This window comes from Molothrus aeneus, chromosome 5, assembly GCF_037042795.1.
Source record: "Molothrus aeneus isolate 106 chromosome 5, BPBGC_Maene_1.0, whole genome shotgun sequence".
Lineage (NCBI taxonomy): Eukaryota > Metazoa > Chordata > Aves > Passeriformes > Icteridae > Molothrus > Molothrus aeneus.
The window spans coordinates 6,899,866-6,924,656 of NC_089650.1; the positions used below are offsets into that span (position 1 = coordinate 6,899,866).

Here is a 24,791-nt window from a genome sequence, read left to right on the forward strand (position 1 = left end):
CGCCTGTGGTGAGAGACTGAGTAAGCTTGGTAACTCCAGCTAACCTATTGTAAGACTATCAACACAATGATCATAAGGAATAATTATATTTCTTGCTGAAACATTGTTCAAAATCCATCCTGAATTACAAATGACCCATTTTTTAACTGGAATCTGTAATTTCTTCTAAATTGAAATCAATTCCTATTTTTAACAGCATTACAGAGAAATACTTGTACAAATACAAGTATTTGGTAGGCTGTGCACCACGGATGTCAAAATTCACCTGTTAAAATTCGATGCAATGGCAAAGTGATGTATGTTAAGTGTGCATAGAGTAGAAAGTTTTCATCAGTCCTGTTCAGCTTCAGCCACGAGCCCACCAGCGAGCGTCCTGTTCCCGACAGGGAGCGCGAGCGCAGATTGGTCGCGTTGTGCAGATCTGCAAAGGCAGGGAGAGACAGCAAGCCTCAGGGGATTGTACTTCACTGGAACACTTCTGAAACTCAAAAATAAAAAAGAGGAAAGCCTCCCATTCTTTGTTTAGAGACAGATCACATGCAGGACACTATCATAACTGCTTTTTAAAAACCAGGCAGACCTTGCCTAGCACAGAGTTCACCATTTGCACTGAAGCTAATAAATGGTAGCAGCAGCAGCTGAAAACAACAGACAGGAGAGGGCCTGTGTTACCACACTGCACCAGCAGAACACTGACTCAGCCTTCCCTCATACACAAAATCATAGAATAGCCCTAAAATTAAGTACTTACTCATGCAGAAATTCACCTGGGTAACAAAGTAGAAATTGTTTCTTTTGAAGTAAATTGCCATTTGGCAGACAGGGGGAGATTCAACACTAATACCTCAGTTTCCTGCACACCTCCATGCACACCCTGAGCCACACCTAGGACCCTTCAGCTGAGCCATTGTTCTCAGAATTAGTTTAGATGGCCCCAAACAGCTTTTAAAACAAAAAGATACTGAGTCTCCTGTAGGCCAGAGTTTTTCCATAGGTGCAGGTCTCTCCCACAGCCACGTGCTGGATTTTTGGAGTGCTTTTAAATCTTTGCTCTATTTCCTTGTAAAATTCAGTCCCACAGGGCTAAAATCAGATGTTGAAGTCAACAGATTGGTTCTGAATCAGAGTGATCCAAGTTCTGGGACTGAAAGCAGATTGTGAACCAAAGAGGAAAATATGTGGTGGCAGCTGCTCCAGAAAGATGCATAGCAATGTGGGAGGAAAAAAACTGTGAAAATCTTTCTCTCCTTCCCTATACATGTGTATAGCCAAGCTGTCTATTACCTCTTCCCATACAGGACCACTATGCCAGGAGCTCTGTGGTGATCAGGGCAGAAGGATGTGACTCTGGAAGCTGCAATAAGCACAACTCTCCTGGTGCATCTTGCTTGCACACAGCAAAGCCACTGAAGTGGGCCTTGATGGGCTGCTCCTGTTCACCACAGCTCTGTCTGCACTGGGGCAACTCTGCAGCATCACTGGCTGTACCAAGGACACTGCTGGTCTTTACACAAGCCACAAAGCCAAGATGCACCCAAATCTCTGCTCCTATCTCTGCATCTTCTGAATCTGGCTTTTTCATGCCAAAATAAGAGTTTCACCACTGCAGCTCCCAAGGAGCACTGGTAGGACACTCAGGTTTCTGAAATTTGTAAAAAAATAACAATTTTACAAAATTTAGCAATTTTTTTTGACTATTTCTTGTAGAAAACTAATTTTTGAAGAAATCAATCTTCCTACCATAAACTGTTAAAATATTCCTCTTTTCATTTTTGAGATGAGGATCAGTAAGTTCAAAACACTTAGAAATAATTTCTTGGTGTTTTATATGAATGCCACAAAATACCTGAAAAACCTAGAATTTGTTTACTTCCATAAATATATTAGAAGGAAAAGTATATTAAAAGAAAAAGAATTTCCATCATTATCATTGAAGACTCTAGGATCAGACCCTGCAAGACAACCCTGAGCAGGCACTGCACAACCCATGAGGGCTTCCTCTGGAACACCTCAAACTCTGTTCTATCCTGGGCAACCTCCGAAATAAAGATACCAGAAACAGGACTACATGTGGGGAAAGCTGCCCTTCTCCCCACACTACCCTGTGCCTAGTAAAATATACTAAAACACGTCTCATTTGAAATAACATATGCTCTGACTAGGCAAATTAGGGAAAAAGAGATGAGTGAAGGTTTTTATCGATAAATTAAATTAGCTGAATTAGCTGCCATCAGTTTAAGCTGCCACAGAATTTGCATTGAACACTGTCACTTCCGTTTGGTTTTTAATGTGCAATTCTTTATTAGCTAAGGTGGTCCAGTGCTGCTGATAGGCAATTTGTTGATAGGCAAATTGCTGATAGGCAAATTGCTGATTGGCAATTTCTTGGCTACTTTCTTTGCTACTTGTAATCCGGAAATTATCTTTAGGTTTATCTGTTAGAATGCTAACAGACAGATTTGTTGACTGAATTGTTTTTAAACATATGGAAACCAATTTGGACATGGATATTTTTGAGTTTCCTGCCTTACAAGACAGGGATATGCCTTGGATTTATATACTATATTCTGAGTCAGGCTCCACCTTGCCAGTTGTTTCCTGCTGAGTAACTAGGATTTAAAGGAAGAGTTCTACAAGGCATTAAACTATTATGCAGACAAACTCATTAAGTTTTCTCTATAAAGTTCAGAACTGATTCAAAGGCAGCTGAAGTAAATGCCTTTTCACCAGCTTTAACCAACTCTGGATCAAATCAGAATTCAAAGAACTTGCTCCTGAGAACATGCCCAACTCCACTATACCTGGAGAAGCGTCCCCAGAGACCGTGGCATCTGGGAAAGGGGAGGATTTCAGCTGCTCCAGTTTCTCTCAAATGGGTCCACACAAAATAAATTTTAATATATTCAGGACTTGTGGGCTCCAGCCTTCAAAGAGATGCTTAAGCCTATGAAAAATCTCATTTTCAGAGAGGCACTGGCTGTATGCAGAGCTCATGTTTTTCCACCCTGCAAACCTTCTTGAAAACCCTGCACTGAGACCCCTTTCCACAGCTCTGTACCCTCTCCAGACAGGTCTGTTTAGCTGTCAGTACTTCTCTCACCTCCACCATCATCATCTCTGAAGAACTCCTCACTGTCATTTGCTGAATGGGACTTTTTCATCTCAGCAATTCGATTTCGGGGCACTTTTCTCTTGAGGGATGGGGAGAAGAAGGAGGGGCGGTTGTTTCGCTCTGGGGTTGGTGGTGTGCTGAAAGAAGTAACCTGAAAGGGAAATAAAAGAAATGCTGGAGAAAGTCTTGGCTTTCCCTCCATGTGCCAGAAGGCAATCACATGTGTAAAAATCAGAATGATAGCTGGTATCTAGCTCCATTTTATCAAGATGGCTACAGAATTTAAACTGAACAATCACCTCAAGATGCTCATCAAGGGGAAAATATTTTGATATATCACAACCCTCAACTGTTACATGAAAAATGAAAAACCTATCTCTTCAGATGATCACTTTTAGCAAGGATCTAAAGTCACTATGGCACAAAGTTAGTAATTTAGGCATCAAGAATGTCAATCTTATTTTTGCATGTCGAAAAGCAGAAGACTTAATAAGAATGTACTGTGCTGGACAGACTCAAAATGTGCATCTTCATTTCTTTGGCATGCACAAGGCAGCAGTTTCCCTACTGGGAAGGCTGTCCCATGGGATCCTTGTGGAAGGTCAATGTTCCTGGGGAGCAGGGCCACAAATTCCTGAGCCCAGCACACTGAGGGAGAAGTTAAGGTAATGTTCTCATTTATGTGGGTCGTGTTTCAATACTGGAAGGAGAAAGTGAAGCTGTGGTGCATGCCTCAGAAGATTTGGTCAGTCCAAATGATGACAGGGATGGAACTGTCTGTGGTGAAACTCAAGTTAGGGACAAAACTATGGAGACACCCTTCCTTCAGAGCAGCAGTTGCCATTGAGTAAACTACAATTAAAGCCAAGTACACCTGTTCTGCAGAGAACTGAAACATAGTGGTGATGTACTGGCTTTGACTACTTTAATAGTTTTAAAATGAAACTGTTTTAATGGTTTCATTTAAAAGGGAAGAAAATAACTACTTTGCTAATGGATGTGAGTAACTTTGATCTTGTCCTTCTTTCTTCACTATCCCATAACCTCCCTGAGCTGGCAAATAACACTGCTCATATCTGTCCAAAGAAATGCAGAGGGAGGTGACATGGAGTGATGATGGCAGCCAAACCAGGTTGAGTGCAGAAACACAACTCACTCCATGTAGTACCTCCATCACTAATGCTAAAAAAACAAAAGAAGGGCATTGTAACACCCAACTGATCCTCTTCCCAGCACATTTAATTTCTAATTTGTGCTTGTCTCTCTATTTAATTTGGGAGTCATTTCATATCACACTGTGGGGGAACCAGAAACAGACATATCGGCATTAAAACCATTAGCAAAAAGCAGAGGTAACACATTATCAAATCTAATTTTACATTTTCCAGCTGACACTGAAAGCCTTGGAGACAAAAACTCATGTTGTTCCTCCAGGCCTGATTTCTTCTGGCTATATTTCTGTGGTAGAGAGCACGAACATCCAGTTAATGAGTTCCGTGCTGGTAGCTCATGTTGCCTTTCACTAAGTCAGAAACAAAAACCATACTGCCTGCATGGAGATCTGTAGAAGCTGTTCTGCAGATCTTTAAATGGTCCAGGTTAGCTGCGCTACACAGAAAACCATGCTAGACTCCATCAGGTACTGACAGAGCCCAGGTCTGTGCAGTTATTTTGAAGACATGTTGCCTAATCCCCATTAACCAGGTAAAATGTCTCAATGGAAAATAAGGCTCAGGATTGAATAAAGGCCAAATCAGCATCTGTGCTCTGATTCTATTAGCATTTTACTGCACTTGCATTAAAATTAAGCATATGTATGAATATGATGCTGCATCTGGATCCATGATCTTTGCTTTAGCAATATACAGGCTTGGTGTTGGCAGCATTCCACAGTGGTACAACCTAAAAGCATCACTTGCTATGAGGTTTAGCAAGCAACCTATATAATACACAAATTCCACATTTCTAGGTAAATCCCACTTTACACAGAAATGGATTCTACTTTTTATTTCTAGAAAACAGGCAGAACCATTGGTTTCCCTGGCATCAAGATTGCTGTTGTTTCAACAAAGCACTCCTCCAGAAGTATGAATCATCCACTCATCTCTGTACTCAGCATTTGCTCAGGGGAAACTGTGTTAAAGAATGCATCTCACATACTGAGCACATCCAAATTATACACAGGCAAACCTAAGGGCAGAACCTGGATGGGAGTTAAGCCCAGCTCCAGCCTGCTGTGGCATTTACATTCTCTGAAAAAATTCCTTCCCCCAGGGTTTTTCTCCTGGGAAGCTGAAAGGCGGCGAGAGAGGCCTCAGAGAGAAGGAAACAATTCTTATCTCATTTGCTTCTCCTGTGCTGTGCTCATGTGGAATGTGTTTGGAGATTGTTTACCACAGGTGATTGTTCCATTGGATTCAGGTGTGAGTTGTTTTGACTCATTGGCCAATCAGGGCCAAACTGTGTCAGGACTCTGGAAAGAGTCTCAAGTTTTCATTATTATCTCTTTAGCATTCTGTAAGTATCCTTTCTGTATTCTTTAGTTCAGTATAGTATTCTTTAATATAATATAGCATAATAAAGTAATAAATTAGTCTTCTGATAAGATGGAGTCAGATGCATCATTCTCTCCCCTCATTGGTGGACTTGCTTTTACAATAGCCTGCCCTCCTCTCTTTGGAACAAAGCATGTTCATGCTTCACCTTGAGAGAGTATTTCTGTCTGCTACTTACCCTCTCATGTACTGGAGAGTCTGGATTTGAATCTTCTTCTGTCCCATACGGTGAAGTGTCCCCAGTGGAAACTCTGCTCACTGCCATCTCTGCATGTCCTTTTCCCTGTGGTCCTTTCATTCGGACAAACTCCATGTTGTTGTATTTATAAAAGCCAAAAGACATTCTCTGAGCCATCTTAGCTGCAACACTCACCTACAATGGATGGAGACAGGAGAGAAAAACATGTAATAACAGCTCTACCACTTGAAAATAACATCTTCTGAAAGCAGTTATCTAAGAAAAAGTCAGAACCATAGTGAATAATAATTCCTAAGAAACAATTCAAGCCACAATCTGAAGTGATCTCCAAAAAGAAAGTAATTTTACAAAAACAGGTTCTGAGAAGAAACAACTCCTTCAGCCACCCAAAAGGCAGAGTTAGCAGTGGCACAATGAGAGAAAAGGTTTTAATTCAGGTCCACACACTGTGGCACATGAGAGCACAGGCAGGTGTGTGCTCAACTCAATGCAGCTTTTGCTGGGGCACTCATTTGAGTCCAAAAAGCAATAGACAGACACACAAGATTCCTCAAACCAGCAAAGCACACCCCACAACAGGGTCACTACCTTGTCCCAAGTAATTTCTGACATTTTTATGTTCCCACTGTCAAGGCCAAAAAATAAGGAACCAGCCCCATGCACAACTAAGCTGCACTGCATGGCTCACCAAGACACCCTGACAGCTTTAAATCAGCACAACTGAACTGAAAATTGAACTGAGAACTGAAAAAAGGAACAGACTAATATGAAAATAGTCAAGGTTTTGCTAAGTGAAAATGATGCCTTAAGTTTTTAGCTTTTATCCATAAGTTTAAGTGATTTATTGCAATTTTCATCAGTTTATGAAAAGGCCAAAATGCTCATCAGCTTGTATTGTAGTGAGAATTACAGAATTCCAGAATAATTTAGGTTAGAAACAACCTTTAAGATCGTTAAGTCCAATCATTAACCGAACACTGCCAAGCCCGCCACTAAATCATGTCCTTAAGTGTCACATCTACACATCTGTTAAATATTTCAGGGGCTGAGATTCCCCCACTTCCCTGGGCAGCCTGTTCCAGTGTTTGACAACTCTTCCAGTAAAGGAATTTTTCCTAGTGTTCAATCTAAACCTTCCCTGAAACAACTGATATCAAATAATCTTCAAAAGCATAGACATTACTCCTGTTCTGTAAAAAAAAAGGGTAAAATTTTGAATTTTGCCTCTGGCCATGATGAAATATTTGAAGAGTTAACAATTTTATTTCATCTAACAAAATAATGTCAAGTAGCTGTGTGGTCACTCAGGACATTCCTAGGCTATGGGGTGACTTTACCACATCAAATCTTATCTTTCCACTGCAGGGCTTTCTTTTTATGCTGTCTTCAGTGATTCTGCATTCTGACTTATTAAAATAACCCAGCTGCTGATGGTGTAAGGCCACAAGATGATGGTGGGAGAGAAACAACTTTTGTTTCATGTTCTCTCAGAAACCTGCTGGAAGAGTGTAATGGCTCACATTTAAAACAGGGAGATGGGAAATTATTCAGGAACTTTCCTGACAAGGGTAGAAACAAAGAGAGATTTAGAGACACAGTACATATTGTGAGAATTTCTTCTGTTTGTTTCTAAAAACCTCTCAGGATTGTCTTCATAATAAACCATTTGAGAAGTTTATTGACTCTTGATTTCAGCACTAAGTACTGAATTTGAAGGTGAAAGTGCTGGTATTTCATATCTCCGTAGAAAGCAAAGAAAGCTTCTCTCAGTGGCAGTGAGACTACAGGGGTTTTTTGAATACAGCCAAGTGCAAAATACAATGAAGAAAAACACACTTCATCACAAGGTAGTTACCAGAGTTTAAAATCTCCCATGAAATCATACCTTCTCCGAACACAAATATCTATGACTTTTCAAGAAAATGAAGGGGCTCCAGGAACTGTTGTTCAGGTCCATTCCTGTGTCGCACTTGTGTTTATGTATCCCTCCCTTCCCTCCTCCTGGCAAACAGCAGAGGAATATTCCCAGTCTGAATACCCTCAGTTATCTGAGCCAAAACCAGCAGCTTTCAGCTAACTTGCAAAGCCAAAAAAGACAGATCATGATGTAGCTGATCTAACAGGACAAAAAGCTGACAGCCACAAAGAAAATCTAGTCAGAGCACCACTGCTGCAAAGGACATTGTCTTTCAGAAGCGCCTTACCCTGTTGTCATAGACCTTTTTGAGTGCTTCATAGCGGATGGACCCCTGGAAAATCACCCCTTGGAAGGTGTTGCTTTTATCACTGGCCACTAGCTCCACACAGACCATTTCTCCTTCTCCCACAGTCATGTCACTGAAAACCTGCCAAAGATGCAAGATGAAACACTTTGATGCAAAGTTGTTCAAATCAAAATACATTCAGATTCCCATGGCTGTCCTGATGCCCAAGGAAGCTTCAATATAAATTGAAAAGGAGCAGAATATTCCACCCCAGCCTTTCAAAAACAGACTCCAGGCAGTGAACACAGCAAATAACTTGTTGAGATGAGCAGCTCTCACATCAGCCTGTCATGCTTTAGCCCATCATCAACACCGATGCCAAAATCCAGCTTTAAGATCAGATTTCAAACATTAAAGAGAGAGGAAAATTAAATAAAAATAAAATAATATCTAGCAGAAAATAACCCTCAACTGGCCAAAAAAAATTGATCAAAAGGTACAAGAAAACAGCTAATCAGGACATAAGACTGGAATGGGATAAAACTTTGTTGCTGCAACAAGGAACTCACCTCCTCAAAACTGTCAATCATGAAGAATATATTGGGGTAGCTGATCTTTGACTCCTCTCCTTTACTGTCCATCGGGTGTTTGCTTGGAGAGGCAAACACTTGCTGAGAAAGATGCAGAAGGAGATGTCACTTCTCAGTTAAATGTGCTTGTAACAGACACATCAAACACAAGACAAGTAATTACAAAAGTATTTTACAAGGCAAGTAATTACCTCAGGCTGGCACTGCTCACTTACACTAGAGATGCTGGGGATCCTGCAAGCATGGCTGAGCTGGTTTCTGACTAAAGCCAGATTTGCAATAATGGCACTCGAGAAATCCTTTCACATACAAGTAATTAAAAACTCATTGCTTCACAATAAATGTCCCTGTGTGTACCTGACCTCTCACCATGGTAATTTTTCATCACCACTTTCAGGTGCCTTTAAGTTGCTGCAATGCACTGCAAAGTAAAATGCCACAGGGCAAGAAAGTCACCATGAAGCAGCTGACCCAACACCTTTACTTTAATTTGTTATTGTTTACTTACTTACCACACTAAGATCAATCTCCCTCAGTAAGGGCAGTGTGGCTGTCCTGGGGTGATTCATAATGTCATTTTATTCCACATCTATCGGCACCCTAAACCTGTTACTGTATCTCTCTGACCCTACAGCTGCAGACCTTGTGTGTTTGGGGTGCTATCGTGGGCCTTTTTTTGAAATTGGTGTGGAGGCAGGTCCCAGGCTCTTGGCTGTGTAGTATTCACATCACAGGCTACTTGGTCTTTGTTCAGGCAAACAATTTCATTCCTGTATTTTATTCTGTCTTCATTTTGGTTTGGGTTTTTTTTTTTTTCTTGTCTAGGGGAGACTGCAGATAGCGACACTGGGCTGTCTGGGGGCAAATTCCACAGGTGCCCACCTGCAGCAGCCTTCAGTCCCACCCACGCCAGGAGAGGAGACTGTGGAGAATCACTCTCTTTGTGGCAACTTTGTGTTTGCAACTGTAGCTACTTGTTGAAATTGCATTTTGCAACCAGAAAATCTTCCAAGTGAACTTTGAGAACTCTCCCTGCAGTGACAAAAAAAGTGCGCGAGTTCGGGGGGCTAGGCCATGCTGTGCCATGGCAGGAGAGAAGACTGCGGAGAATGGAGAATGTCTCTCTCTTTGTGGCAGCTTTGGGTTTGCAACTGTAGCTACTTGTAGAAATTGCATTTTGCAACAAGAAACTATTAGAAGTGAACTTTGAGAACTCTCCCTGCAGTGACAAAAAAAGCCAGGGAGTTCAGGAGGGCCAGGCCATCCTGTGCCAGTGCCCACAGACCGGTCCTTTCCCTCACCCCACAGCCGGGTGCAGAGCCCACGAGCAGCAGGAGGAAGGCAGGGGTTGTCACTGTCAAAAATAGAAACTGTTGTGAAATAGTTAATAATTGTTAAGCATGTGCTGTTAAAATATAACTGGTTGTTATATTGTGAAAGGGTAGTTATAAGAAATACAGTATTCAACATACTGTATTGCACCTAAGTAAAGTGCACCACCCCTCAAGCAAAAATGAGCCAGCCTGGACAGAACTGTGAAGGGCCAATCAAGCGCCTTAAATCTTCGTGCAAATGAAGGATCCCAACAGAAACCAATCCAAAGGGACAAAAAACAGGATAAAAAAGGGGCATCCGGGTTGGTGAGACTGTGGAACATTGGGAACATCCCTGCTCAAGAAGGGAAGAAGATCCAGCGCCGGGTCTGCAGCATCCTCGCCCAGCAGGAACGCTCCTGCTCGACCCGCAGGCCCTCCAAGCTTTAGGCTTTACAATAAAAGCTGAAATCACTTTAGTTCTGGGAGTGTATTCCTGTTTACAACCCCACCATCTTGCCACTTTATTTCTGGGACACACGGTCACCTGGGAGGTGCCATCTTGGTGTGACGCCATCTTCCCTTGGCCACATGGCTGCCTCCTGCATGTGCCATTTTGGGAACAGGCATTTTTGGCATTTTGGGGCTCTCTTAGCTCCCATGGGATTTTGAGTTACAGCAGTTTGGTATCTAGCAGTTATTTACTTTTTCCCCCCGACTGTTGGTGTCTGTTTCATAAAAAATGTTATTTTTTCACTTAAACCTATTAGTATTTCATTCCTTATTAAGGGAAAGGAATTGGTTGGAACCAAGAGGGAGTTTACTCATTTCAGAGTGCCCACCTCTTTTTAGACTGTCTCAAACTGTTGGAAATTATACCAAGTTTAATTTTTTTTAATGTAACTTTAGTCAGGGGTTTTGTTTGCCTTTGCCCTGGGGCAGCGGGGAGGGAATTGAATTCAGGGGACTGGTTCATCACTCCATGATGAACTTAACATCTCAACAGAGTGGGAAGATACACAGAAGATAACAACCATTAACCAACATCAACTCCAAACATCACCCTTGGCGGGAGACACCTGGTCTGGGAAAAGAGAGATAAGAGAATGAAGAATGAGAACCTAATTAACATCTGAGGGGAAGAGATTGATAACCAATAGGGAACCAATTACTAAGAACTGTGTAATGCATGACCAATGAACATTGATCCAAATAATTTCTATGGGTTTTGACTAAGTATGTGAAAAGTCTAGTAAAAATTATGCGTGATAGAATTATTTTCTCTGCACAATCCAGGCAATGGGTGGGTGAAATGAATTCTGTTGCACATCCTGGCCAGAATAAAGTAATGCTTTGATTCTCTAACGCTAAAAAGGTTTTTGAAGAGTTTTTGCTTTTCCCGTAGTTTCAGTGACAAAACCAAGACAATGGCTCACAGAAGGATTTGGTTTCTCATCTGCATCTTGTGTTTTTCTTTCTTTCCCTATCACTATGCTTCCTCTTGCACATTTCTCCCTCCCAAGCAGTTCCTGAACTCCTTTAGTGACTTTGTTTGTGACTTTGTTTAAACAGACAAAGGTTTTAGATTTTATCATTCCAGAAAGATTAATCAGTACATAAGAAGGGAGAAGGAATTCATACCAAGCAGATTTCTTTGCTTCCACATCTGTTTACAAACAAAGCCTTGAATTAAAGAAACCTGTCAAATCTTAGCCCACTGTAAACATGCCAAAAGCTATGGATCTGACCAGGCTGTCAAGTTCGTGACATTCTTGCTACAAACCATTCAACACAAAACATAATTAAGGATATTAGGTAATTATTAGAGGGTTGTTTTTATTTATTTGCACTTATGCAGCCTTTATGATGTTGAATAGAGTTAAAAAGAAAGGTTTAAGACCAGAAACATCATTAGAAAGCAGACTCCTCAAAAATGCTACCTGCACCAATGCCTGAAACAAGGACCTTTTCCAGGCATTCTTGCTCTCAAACCAGCTGATGAACAACAAAACACCCTCCCAAATTCATCTCCAGTCAGGCACACCAGAGGAAAATATAGTTTGTGGAGATCTTATTGTCAAGCCAGCAGTTTGCAAAATAAAGTCAGCCTTTTTTATACTGGCTTCATGCCACAGGCACTCACTTGGGTGAGCAGAGTAAATTTGTCATAGGTCTCAAGTAGGACAGCAAATCTTAGGCCATCAACATCTGGCTGCATATGGGCAGAAGACGACACATTTTCTAAAGCAAGAACCATCAGAGCAGAAATGCAGATCCAGACCAGCTGGATTTTCTTCGTTCAAAACCAACAGCCACAATAGTGGATGTGACAATGAAATGCCCAACTGCAAACATGCTTTCACTGCATATGGAATTGCCTTTGCCTCTCTATGGATCAACACAATGATGTTGAAATATTTCTGGTATGTACTGGTAAATTTATGTGGAAAAGGGAAGACAACAATACATAAGCAGTTCCACAGTAGGAGAGTCTAGAAAGGAGGAACAAAAAACTTCCTCTTCATTCTAAATACTGCTCACATGCAATAAGGGCATATCCCTCATCTTCTCCTTCCTAGTTTTCAAATTTGCAAATAATATTTACAGATTTTTTTCTCAAAAACATTTGCAGAAGTTAACTTGTGGTGAAATTTGGACTAGCCAACAGAGAAAAAAGCAATGAGAAATAACAGGCTTAAATCAGCAGTGCAAAGTGTCATCTCAAGAGCCTCTAAAGAAAAAAATTATGTGTAATCAATGTAAATCACAGAGACAATAATCAGCATTGCTAGTTCTGTTTGTAGGCAAAGCAAAAGCTCTTTTAAAGTGGTTAAACATAATTAAAAACTAAAGAGCATTGGATTATTTAAGTAAAGCCACACAAGCAGCTGCATGAACTAAGGGAATGGAAAGCCTGGGAGAAACAGCCATTTAAATGCAACAGGAGCCTTTTAAAAGAAGAATTTCTGCTAGCTAGCAGAAGTTGTTGGAAGGTCTACATTGCAAATTGAAATTGAGTGGGGAAGCCTCACGTTTGTTGTTCTTATCCCGTTTATGTTTGTTATTCAATCTCTTCCACTACGCTAAATCCTGGATTAACTGCACACAAAAGATAAAAGCCTATGGAAGGAATGAGCAGTTTAAGAGATGAAAAATCTTGTAAAATAATAAAAAACCAAACTGGTAACCAGTAAATTGCCTGCCATTTAGCAGCTCTACATTAGAAACTTACCCTGAAGGCTCCTCATATTCCAGATCTCATACAATTTCAGATTTAGTCTCAGACTGGGGAACAGTTGGGCATCATATTCCTTCCTTCCCCGGCCACCTTCCCTCCCTCCCCTAAATCCAGCAGGCAAAGATACATACCCTGAAGCATGCAGGGATCTTCACATTCTTTGAGAGAGGCTATAAAGGACATTTAGATCTCAAATCTAGACAACTATCAAGAAATATCACTATACAAAGACTTGAGATGCTTCAGGAGGATGAATCTGTCAGACCACAGCCTGAGAACCACTGCCCCAGTTTTGGAGCAGTTTTTAGGATTAGGTAATACTGGATACCAACCTCTGATCCAAAGCAAGAAAAGGAGAAGCTCACCTGAGATTTCTTTTTGTGAATATGAATATCTCCTCCATCAGAGCGTGTGCACACAGCACAGGTCACCACATAATCCAGCTGGAACAGGGCGCCAGACAGAGAAATTAACATTTAGACTTGGGAAAACAAAATATTCATGTGCATGAAGCAGAACACATTCTGTCTCATTTTTTAGCTGTCTGTCTAAAAACTAAGGTATTTTGGTGTTGCCATTTTCTTTACTCTCTTTACTATACTGAACCACCTACCATTTTTTAATTATTTTCATAATAAAGTATTATTTTTTTTCACTTAAACGTATTAGTATTTCATTCCTTATTTGGGGAAAGGAATTGGTTGGAACCAAGGGGTTTGGAACCAATTGGTTGGAACCTGTGTTTGTTCATTAACTCAGTGACACCTAAATCTCTTGTACAGCTGCTTGTTGAAATGCACAACTGATGGGCAAGGAAAGTCCTGCCAATATTGTTTACCACGAGCTTAATTTCAGCTGGGGGAATAAGCAGCACACACACACCCACAAACCCCTAAGCACACTTTAGGATAGAAATGGAAAAGATTTCCTCCCTTTGGACAGGAGAAAGAGACACTAATGAACAGCAGTGACATGTTAGAGAGGTCAGAAAACACTAGCACAGCCTTCCAAACAACCTGAAAAAACTTATAGGGAGCAAGTGCAATAGCTCTGGACAGCAGTACCCAGCTGTAGTAACATCTCTGAATTCTGACTGTGGCAAATGTATCCTGGTTTTATTGAGCATCAAATAAAGGCAAAAATCTGCTCTCTGCAGAGAAGTTCTGCAAAGAGACTTCTGGGAGGAAGGAGAGAGAATGAAAACAATTCATTTTCAAGGATGTGTGCCTGCGCCAACAATTTCCCATTCTGAGATCATAATGAGCAAAACCTTTAAGGGATCTCAAATGATTACAGTCATATTCAGCTTTCCTGAACCATAATGTACACAAAGAATAACCAAACAACCTATAAGTCAATTAAAGAAATAATTAGTTCTAGCTTCATGTCTCCAAATATTTTATCAAAGTTCTGTTGTGAAGAGCAGTAACCCCTCAGCATAATTATGACATTGCATTTACACTCTCCTCTCTTAGCTGCACCAGTGAATTCTAATGGAAATGCTGCTTATCTAAGTCTCATTCATTCTCAAAAAACATTAAACTGGATGAAGCCTTCCTCTTGCAAAACTTTATTACAGAGCATAAAACTCAGCCTAACTTCACTGCATACAGTTAAAGTTTGTTGTAGAAAGCTTTTAGGACTCTGTTGAAAAATAATGAACTTCTCAGTTTAGGTTCATTTAGATTCTGAAATGCCAAACTGCATAAATAGTGCAAATTGGATAAGCATCCCTGTTACCTTCTGCAGGATGAGGTTCAAGTAGACACTCTCTTCCCAGTCAATGTCAGGGTCTCCCAGGCCAGGAAGCTTCTTAGAATCTCTGCGGTAAACTTCAACTTCAACCTGCTAAGAAAATACCACATCTCTTTGAAAACTATTACTTAGAGGTACCTATTTCCAAACATCAAACTGGAATCAGTTTGTTTACTTAGAGGTACCTATTTCCAAACATCAAACTGTACATCATGTAGCTTCCTAGTTTTCTGTCAGGATCAGATTTTGCTGATGATGCAAGGCTTTGTGTGGAAATGTACTGGGGAAATATTTTTTAAAAGGTTTGTAGACATAGTTCTTCTTTTGGTTTGTTTTTATTTCTTCCAAGGTTCCCATCCGTGATTTTTTATTGGCAATAGAATTACACAAACTAATGACAGTTTCTGCAAAAAACTAAAGATGTGAGCAGATGAAGGAAACAATCTAATTTAGATTCATCTCCAAACAAAGGAAATATTTGCAGTTCTGTGCCTAAAAGCACAGAAACACGACATGAACAAAATTCCAAAAATACCCTGTGAAACAATAGCCATCCTGTCTCTGAAGGAAAGAAGCAAAAAGAGAGAAAAGAAAAAAAGAAAGAAAACAGGGTGAAGGCAGGACTGAGCAATGGCAGGGTAAAACCCTAGCTCTAAGTAACACCAGGGAAAGCAAAACCAAGTTCACAGCAGACACCTTTTCACTCTCTCTTGCCTCTGTATCCATGGAGCCTTTATTTTAAGCCAAGAAGCAGTTCATCACGTCATAACACTGAAGTTTAAACCTCCCTCTGCAGAAGTCAGCCACTAATTCTTTCTGCTGGTGAAATTAACTCACACATGAACAACTTCTCCCCAGCAATTACAATGCCAGTGCTCAACAACTCTTTCATGGAATGCCTTGCAAGTCTATCACAGATATTGACAGGAAAAAGGCTTTCTTTAACCATTTTTTCCCTGTGCACCAATTCAGGGTAGGATTCCATGGTGTACAACCTGTGGGTCAGGGCAGGGTGGATCTCCATGAATCACAGCTCTCCATGGACTGGAGAACATGCTGCATTTCAGACAGCTGAGTCCTCCCAGGAAAACAAAACTGCCCCAGCCAGGCATCCAGGAGACACTGGGCCTTTTCCAGGTCTGCTAATGACTCACCTGGCCATGCCTAATCTTTGTGCTTGTTTACCTGGCTCTAGATCAGACGTGCTCTCCTGCAAGCATGAAACAACTATGTAAATACTAACTATTTATCCCAGTGAAATCCAAAATCCAAGCTATATATTTGCTCATCCAAATCAGTGACCCTTCTGGAGCTGAAATCCACGACGCCACCTTTGTATCAAGTTTTCACAGGGTTCCTGAGCTACAGCTGTAAAGGAGAGGGACCTCAGCCAGGCTGACCTCCCACATGCCATGGATATTTCACCATGTTACTTCCTCAAAAACCCCAGTTAAATGACCTTTGTCTGAACAGTATCTGGGAAAATACCTTGCCTTGAGAACTCATTCCAATGATTAATCATCCTCTTGGCTCCAAGTGTGCAACTTCATTTAGTTCAGCTGCTTTCCTTTTGCCAGCCTCTGGATCTTGTCATACCAATTTATGTATTTATATATATATATATGTATATGAAGAAGATCTTAAATACTCAGTTTTGGGTTTTTTGGTTTCGTGCTTGGGCTTTTGGGGTTTTTCCTGTCATGCGTTAATCTTTCCTAATCTTTTAAATAAAGCAGACAAAATACTTTTAGGACACCTCTAAGCCTCTCATTAGGCATCACCTCAGAACTTGTGCTCCTTTGCTCCCCACCTCCAGACATGGAGACACTGGTCACTCCTGGCTTCCCTCTCTATACATGTCAACTGCATGATGCAGTTAGGAAGAAAAAATACTATCTCAGGAGCTGCCTGGACCCTTTGGTACAGGAAAAAGGCATTTTTTCACACTGAGAAACCCCAGCAAACAGCATGTCTAATATCCCAGGACTTGTGATTCCTGTGTTTTAACAAGCTGGGAAGCCCCAGACGTGCAGAACCCCATTTGGTACCCAGCAGTGCTGCAGAGCAGATACTCAACAGGACACAGGCTGGGCTGGCCAGTTGGCCATCAAAATCCATCTGCTCCTGCATCTGTTCTCCAGTGACATCCCTGTCTCTGCTAAATGGGAAGGAAATCAAAGGAGCCTGCTATTTTCTGAAGCATGCAGAGAAGCCCTGTGGGAAGGGTGCACTCTCAGTCCTGTCACACAGGGAAGCTGATGTTACAAGCCTCCACTGGAATATTTATATCCAAGATAATATTTCAAAGGGGACAACTGTATTCAACAATGCAACAATGTCCTAAAATGAAAAAGAAAGATTCTTTCAGATGTTATATGGAGAAGCTTTCTTAGGATTATGGCTACTGAAATTTTCACCGGTGGTTACAGCAGAGCACAGAGTAAAGAATGGCCTCCAATACAAAATTCCAATTCCCTTTTTCTGGATACTATCAATTATTCAGAAGTTGCACCTGATCCTCCTGGAACACACTCTGGAGCCCACATAAAGGCAGGATAATGCCCAGTAGCTATGGCAACTCGACACCCACCATAGCTATAAAGCTGAAACAAAGCCCACTGCAATAAAGCAACTGCAAACTGTGCAAGAAGCAAAGTTCAGCTGCAGAAAAACCACCCATTTTGAAAAATCTGCCTCTGTGTCAACTGCTTGATTTCTGTGCCCACAACCCCTCTGTACAACAAAATGATCACAAACTTTGGGAACTTTTCCTTGTGCTAGTGTCTTGGTTTAGAGAAAAGTTTAGGAGAAGAACACTCTAGAATGAGTATTTCCACTAATGAAAAAGAGTTTCAACAATCCCTGTCTCCTAGTGAGAGATTAACACTAATGGATGAAAGGGGAAAAAAAACCATTGGTTACTGACAAACCAATATGGGATGGGAAAAAAGCTCCAATTCAATTGCATATTAGTTTCAACACTGAACCCAGACCTTCATATACCTCTAATAAGCAAGTTGACCAGCCTGTAACCCACAGATCAAATCCACTAAGTGTTCTGATAAACCAGTGGCTTCATGAGGCCTTTGGGGAGCTCCAAGCAGACACTTTTAGCTTTTCCAGGATGCAAACCTAGCCTAGCAGTGCCCTTCTGTCCCTCAAATCCCCAGTGACTCAGACAGATATGATGCATTTCTGATACTGAATTATTCAGCACAATTCATCAGATAGGAAAACTGGGTCTGGGCTCCTTCCCTTCCCAGTGAGGTTGCTCTCTGTAGCAGAGAACAGAGCATCTTCTTGGCTGCCACGTTTCAGTGCCATTCATATTAAAATCACATCTGATTCTGGCTTTCTTGTCGCCCTATTTGACTGCTGAAGAAGAGTTCTTCAGAGACTGGAAGCAATGTAAAGCAATTCATTAAAAATGCCCTTGCAGCCCACACTCCTTCCTAAGTCTGGAATTTTGTGACTGTGATACTGTGAAAGTATTTCAGCTGTACTTGCTCACACATTTAGACAATCAAAGTAGCACAAGAAAGCACAGGGATTTCTGGCAAGGGGAACTGCAAAAGAAAGGTCATTACACTGCAGTTGAGCTCCTTACAGAAAAAAAAAAAAAATCAGAGTATCAATCTGACAATCTGATAATGCCAGGGTTCCTTTTTCATGTTTCAAAATGAAAGCATTGTGTGGATGTTGAACTCGGCAGGAGCCAGTGCTCCTGCTCACTGCAACACCTCTGCAAGTTCAGCACAATGGAAGAGCTGAGGCACAAGAGCTGATTCTGTATCAACTTGGAAGTGTTGGAATAATTGTTCCCTCATACTACCCATGAACGAGGACAAAATCTATTCAGCAAAAAAGATTCAATTTTTAGCCATCTTCAGCATTTGGGTGGTGGCAGGGGACTGCCATGAAGTACAGCACAGAGCTCTTCTGGAGACATCCTGTTTGCTTGCAGTGCTGGAAAAGACCCTAACACTGGAATAGAGCCAGCAATGAAAGATTCTTAAAACTTGTATTTTTATTAGATGCTGAGTTCAGGTTGTTGAATCTTCCAGGCAGCCAGACAGTGACAGTAACTTACAGATTCAGTTAGGAAAATCCTGTGATTTTCTGTGCCAGTCATGTGCCTGAAGTAATTTAGGCTTGGAAACTGACTGGTCACACCACAAGCAGTATTTGTTGAGTCACAGGTCCAGATACACAAACATGTAAACCATGGCTCTGTTCAGTTCTGTCTCTGAAGCTGCAGTTTCAACATCAGTAGCTTAAGCTTTTTGGAGACTTAACAGGCCTAATGACTATCTTGTGCATTTGGCAGCAACTCTACTCCTCCACATTCATAAGATGCTGAAGAAAATAGGAACTACTCCAATATCCAAGCTCAGAACATATGCCCAGGGTATCTTACATTTATCTTTTTTATTGCTTTGCCCTATAGATGTGGCACCTTTTCAGGTGACAAGGCACAATGGAAGGCAGAATACAACTTGCTGGTCTATCACAGACATTTCATCTTTCTTTCACAGCTGTCTGTGTAACACTGTATACTTGCATCTTTCGGATTCCCAGGAGAAAGTAAAGCTGCTCTCTACAGAAAGATCTGAGATATTCAATCTTGACCTAACAGCATTTTAAAATCATAATCCTAAATCCAACCATGTTAACCTTTCAAACCTGCAATGTCCAAGACCCTTTGGAAGTGAGGATCAGGGCTTACATTTTCCAATAGGTCACAACAGCTGGCATGAGAGGCAGCAGCAAAGCTGTTTTTGAGTCTTGACTTAATATAAAGTGACAAGTCAAAGGGATGCCACTTTACAAAACCCTGCTAAATTCCTTACCCTTGTGAAAAGCTACACTACACAGTGCCTTGGTCTGCAAAGAACCTGACACAAGACACCAAGAGAAGATGTATCTTCAAAATTTGGCAAGAAAAACTGCAAGAGTGTTACTGTTACATGTCAGGGCAAGACAGAATTAAATGTACTTCTCTGGGATCCAAGAGTCTGTAGTGGATATAGCCCAGAATTCAATATGGAAGTTCTGCCCTGGCATTCACATATTAGGAGCTTAATTGCTGTTTCACCCATCTATGCTCAGTTTAGAAATTGGTGGGAAGGAAAAGACAAGCAAATGGAAAGTCACTTAGACCAGGCAGAGTGCAAAGCACATAATTTAAAAGGCCTTTTAAAATAAAATTTATGGTGGTAGAGAAGTTTACCACCAGCACCTACTGGATCTACTGAATGGTACAATTTCTTACTTCAAGCTGTTGTGACTCATCCAAAGCCCTTCTCATTCAGTCTTAAAACTAAGCAAAACATGTAATCTCCATCCTATCAGGTTTTTTCTGCTTATCCTCTGTTACACTTCAATTTAAAACCAAATGTTATTGCCAACACTCTTCCAGCTCCAGTAAGCACAGAAAAACCCAAACCCACAAGCAGGAGCTACTTTTAATCAGACAGTTCAAGCACCAAAGCCTGGGAACCACTGGATTCATTGACAGTTGTTTCCCACTGACACACACCATCACAGCAGGGCATGGAAATGACACAAACAAACACCACCATTGTCAGCATTCAGACAAACAGCATGTCCCCACTCAACCCCTTTTGTCATTGTCATCAGTATGATGATTGCTATCCTCCAATCTGCACACATCTCATTTTCATGAGCATAAACTAACGTTCTGAGCTGACATGGCATCGAGTCACCTCTGCCAGCATTCTTCAGCCAACACCTGCAGCAGCCAGCTAAGCACAGAGCACATATGCAGTAGTGTTTGTGGAAGAACTACAATGGACTTGCTTCACTGTACACCCAGACTACAGAGTCACCCCCAATGTGGTCTGTGAAGGAATCATCACCAGACCATTTGACTCAGCCTGGCATAAAGCAGGAGCCAACAGCACAGCTCCAGTTCTAGTCCTAAATGTCCCCAGACAACTCTGAACCCTCCCCTTCATTTGCCTTTTCAATCTACCCCTGGAAAGCTAAAATGAGAGCACAGCTTGGTGGGTGGAGGAAGGCTTGCACTTCTATCCAGCTCCTACAGATACTAGTCTACATCTCCCTCCCCTTTAACAGTATCACTTTGGCATTTTGGCATCATTTTTTAAGGAAGAATGTCCAAAACTACAAAGTAAATAAAACCCCCGTGTAGTCATAATTTGATGTGTAGGAGTAGTTGTTTGGTGTCTCACTGCACTGGGCAGGCTCAAAAATCAGTTAAAAGAGGAGTTGGAACTACAAAGCAGTCAAGTGAAATCTATCAGGAGGGCAGCTGAACAAGTACCAATGAATCACCAACTATGAAGTTTCACAAAGCAACTGAAGTACTTCAAAGTCACAGGAAAGGTTCAATTCTCAGAAGCCATGCAAAATAGAGCCAGCCACAGGAGAGTTACAAAAGGCTGTGTGTGCTATAAAGGCCCACTCCCCATCCCAGTTGTCACCCCACATGATTCACTAACGCTGATTTTGTGCTAACCAGCACTTATGCAACCTCCTCACAAATAAAAATTATTTGTGGTGCTTTTAAAAAGCTTAAATAATGCTCTGAGAGCAAATACAATGTCACTGTCACCTATCCACAAGAGCTTCAGACACTTTAAGCTAATGAATCAGTTGAACAGATTGATCATTGAATGGATCTAAGTAACTAGGCTGTCTCTGAGATTCACTTTCCTTGTTGAGAAGGACAAGAGGTTAAATGACCCGTGCTTTTACCAGGCTGAATAAAGCCATAATATCATTTGATGTGAAACAGGGATGCTTTTATAATCACTGAAACAGCCATCAGGATGGAAGTTTCCCCCACAATTCGTAAAGCTCCAAATACACAAGCTGAAGACTAAACCACTCATCTGATAGGGAAAGAACTATGTTTTTCCATCTTCTCCTTAGTGGTTGTCATGACAGAAATTGGAAGGCCAAGGAGAAGAGAGAAGATAATTCTGTCCATTTTCTGTATCTTCATCAAAAGTGTGGGAAAACCTTCTGGGATCTTTTTCTCAAGGGAGCTGACAACTGTTGCTCTTTACACCAGCACATGTGAACCCAGAGAACTCTTGTACAGCTGGTTACAAACACTTCCACAGACACCATGCACAAACACCTGTGATTCAACAACAGCGTCATAGTGTTTACATGTGTCAGGAAATCAATCCCCGTTTTTTCCTCCTCCATTTATCTTCCTACAGCCACCAACCTTAATTCCCAATAATACCATCCTACCCCTTGCTTCTGTTTCCTCCACTGAAGATGAAAACTGCCATGGAATGCTAAGAAGTTTCTCAGAAAAAATACCTCAGCAGCACCAGGATACCTGACTGTATTTGCAAGGAACAATAGTTCTTTATGAGTTCTTTACATTGTCTTAAATGTAGACTATGAGAGTACAGGAGTTTCTCTGCTGTTTGTCACTGCTGTATCCCAGCTCCAGGAGGCTGCTTGTGTTCTGCTACCGAATACACCCAACAGATGTTCATTCCTGATACTCTGGTAATATCAGCCAGTTTTCTTCTAGAAATACCAGTGTGACCATCTCTCTTCTCCTTTTTTTCTCTCTTCCTAGAGACTTGTGCTTTGAGTTTATAAAGTATCATCACTGAAAAGCAAAACACAAGTCAGCTTTCCAAAGAGGCAGGCAAGATTTCTGACTTTCTCAAGTCTATAACAATGCACCTCTTTTACACTGCTGCTGATGTTACAGAATCACAGAATCATTAGGGTTGGAAGAGACCTCTGGAGATGACCCAGTCCAATCCCCTGCCAAGGCAGGGTCACCTGGCATTCACAACCTTAACCAGGTATTTCCTCACGGACCAATTTTGTATCACATCTTGTGGCAAGCAGAGCTGGAAATTCCTCATCCTTGCTTTGCAATTCTTCAGATGTGTCAGGTACCCCACACCACCACCAAATCCCATGCTACCTTAGGCTTCCCAAGTTAAAACACATCATTACTCACCTTTTTCCCCTCTGTGCTCTCCCCAGTGACATAGGACAGTTTCCGGCGCACGTAGAAGAGCATGTCATCCTGCCGGGGGGCCCACTTCTCCATGAAATAGGTTGAAAACATCCAAGTCCAGAACACAATACGGTCATCTTTGAAACACCCTAGGAGGCACAGAAAAGGAGATATAAGAGTTGTGAATGAGGGTGTCACTTTTGCTTGTGCATAACACGACACCAGAACTGTAGTTCTAAGTTCTTCTGTGGTGCACATGATAGTAAAAGATTTTAAAATCACAAAATTTGGGGAGCTAGAAAGAAAGTTAGGCTTAGTAAGCCCTGGGAAATGTTAGGCCTTGTATTTGCTAGATCATGTGAAACTGCACCTGTGTAGTCAGTATATGATAAATGATAGAATTGTTAGATGTGATTAGATATAATCACTGCTTAAAGAATCATGAGAAACTATGTCAGAGGTTTGAGGGGATCATGAGAAATCCATGCTTGGATGAAACCAATGTATACAAGAGAACAATGTAAGTTTAATAATTAATATGTAAGTTATATAACGATAGAATATAAAACATGTTTGATCTGAAAGCATGTTGCAGTCAGATTTGGGTTTGTGTCCCCTGACACCCACAGTTCTCAATAAGAGCACGTGCATCTAATCATTCCATGATTATGTGTTCCTGAATGCTAACACACAGACCTGGTGCTGTCACTTGGCCTGAGCCCACAGGCTAACCTGGGACATTGTCAAGCACATTCCAGCAACCAGTCTGCCCCTCTGCCCCCCAGGCAGGGCACAAGGTCAGGACCCAGGAGCAGACTCTGGCTTGTGGCATTCACATTCCCTGAAAAACCCCTTCACCCAGGGCTTCTCTTCTGGGAAGCTGAGAAGCCTCAGAAAAAAAGGAAAACAATAATTATCTCATTTGCTTCTCCTGTATTTTGCTCCTTTGGAATGTGTTTGGAGATTATTTCATTGGTTTCTGGTGTGAGTTGTTTTCACTCAATGGCCAATCAGGGCCAAGCTGTGTCAGGACTCTGGAGAGAGTCACAAGTTTTCATTATTATATTTTTAGCATTGTGTAAGTATCCTTTCTGTATTCTTTAGTATATTTTAGTATTCTTTAATATAGTATAGTATCATAAAATAATAAATTAGCCTTCTGAGAACATGGAGTCAGATTCACCATTCCTTCCTTCATCGGGGCACCCCACAAATACAATACCTGGCTCTGCCTGTGCTATGAAGAAGTGCAGGGCCAATGCCCTGAGGAATAACACATCACAGCCACACTCGAGCACTTTCAAAGACATGTGGTGGCAGCAAATGCTCCAGTTAATGACCTGAAGCCACAAGGTGCCTACAGGTTTCTTATGGGGTCTTGGGGATTACAGCCAGTCCTTCAGGAACTAACAACTGATGCCTTCCTTAACCAATACACAGAAACAAGAATGTACCTGGGACTGTAATTCACCCTCTCTCTGACAAAGGAACAAAATCCAACTCAAGGAAACGATGAGCTCACAAGCCTTGAATCCCAATTACACAATAAAAAGTGGCAGGAGAAGGACAAAAATGGGAAGAGGAAGATGCCACAAAGTCTCAAGGAGATGAATGACATCAGCATCAGCAATAGCACTGCAGTTGGCCTCTCCCCAAGAAAAGGAGGCACAGTAGAGGTGACATCTCATTTTGTGAAACTCTTCAAAGCTCTTAGCTGTAATAAAATAGCAAAGGGTGCTGCACCTTTTGTATTGTTAAAGATAAGAAGAGAATACAGTCCTGTGCCTGATGATAGGGGAGCTGATTACTACTCCATGGAGTGATTGCGTCCCCTCCCCAAA

General features: G+C 41.4%; 1 protein-coding gene across 2 annotated transcripts in view; it reads right to left on the minus strand.

Annotated features, from left to right (window-relative positions):
- KIAA0930 (KIAA0930 ortholog) overlaps positions 1-24,791 on the minus strand; it is a 53,491-nt gene that overhangs the window by 6,208 nt on the left and 22,492 nt on the right. Inside the window, exons 2-9 of one of the 2 annotated variants that reach the window (XM_066550124.1) lie at positions 22,951-23,099; positions 14,952-15,059; positions 13,577-13,654; positions 8,640-8,741; positions 8,071-8,211; positions 5,846-6,040; positions 3,101-3,263; positions 266-421 (exon numbers count right to left, since the gene is read on the minus strand). In XM_066550124.1, the coding sequence (XP_066406221.1) occupies positions 266-421; positions 3,101-3,263; positions 5,846-6,040; positions 8,071-8,211; positions 8,640-8,741; positions 13,577-13,654; positions 14,952-15,059; positions 22,951-23,099 (1,092 nt within the window). The remainder of the gene's footprint in view (positions 1-265; positions 422-3,100; positions 3,264-5,845; positions 6,041-8,070; positions 8,212-8,639; positions 8,742-13,576; positions 13,655-14,951; positions 15,060-22,950; positions 23,100-24,791) is intronic. The other variant, XM_066550123.1, reaches the window with a different exon arrangement.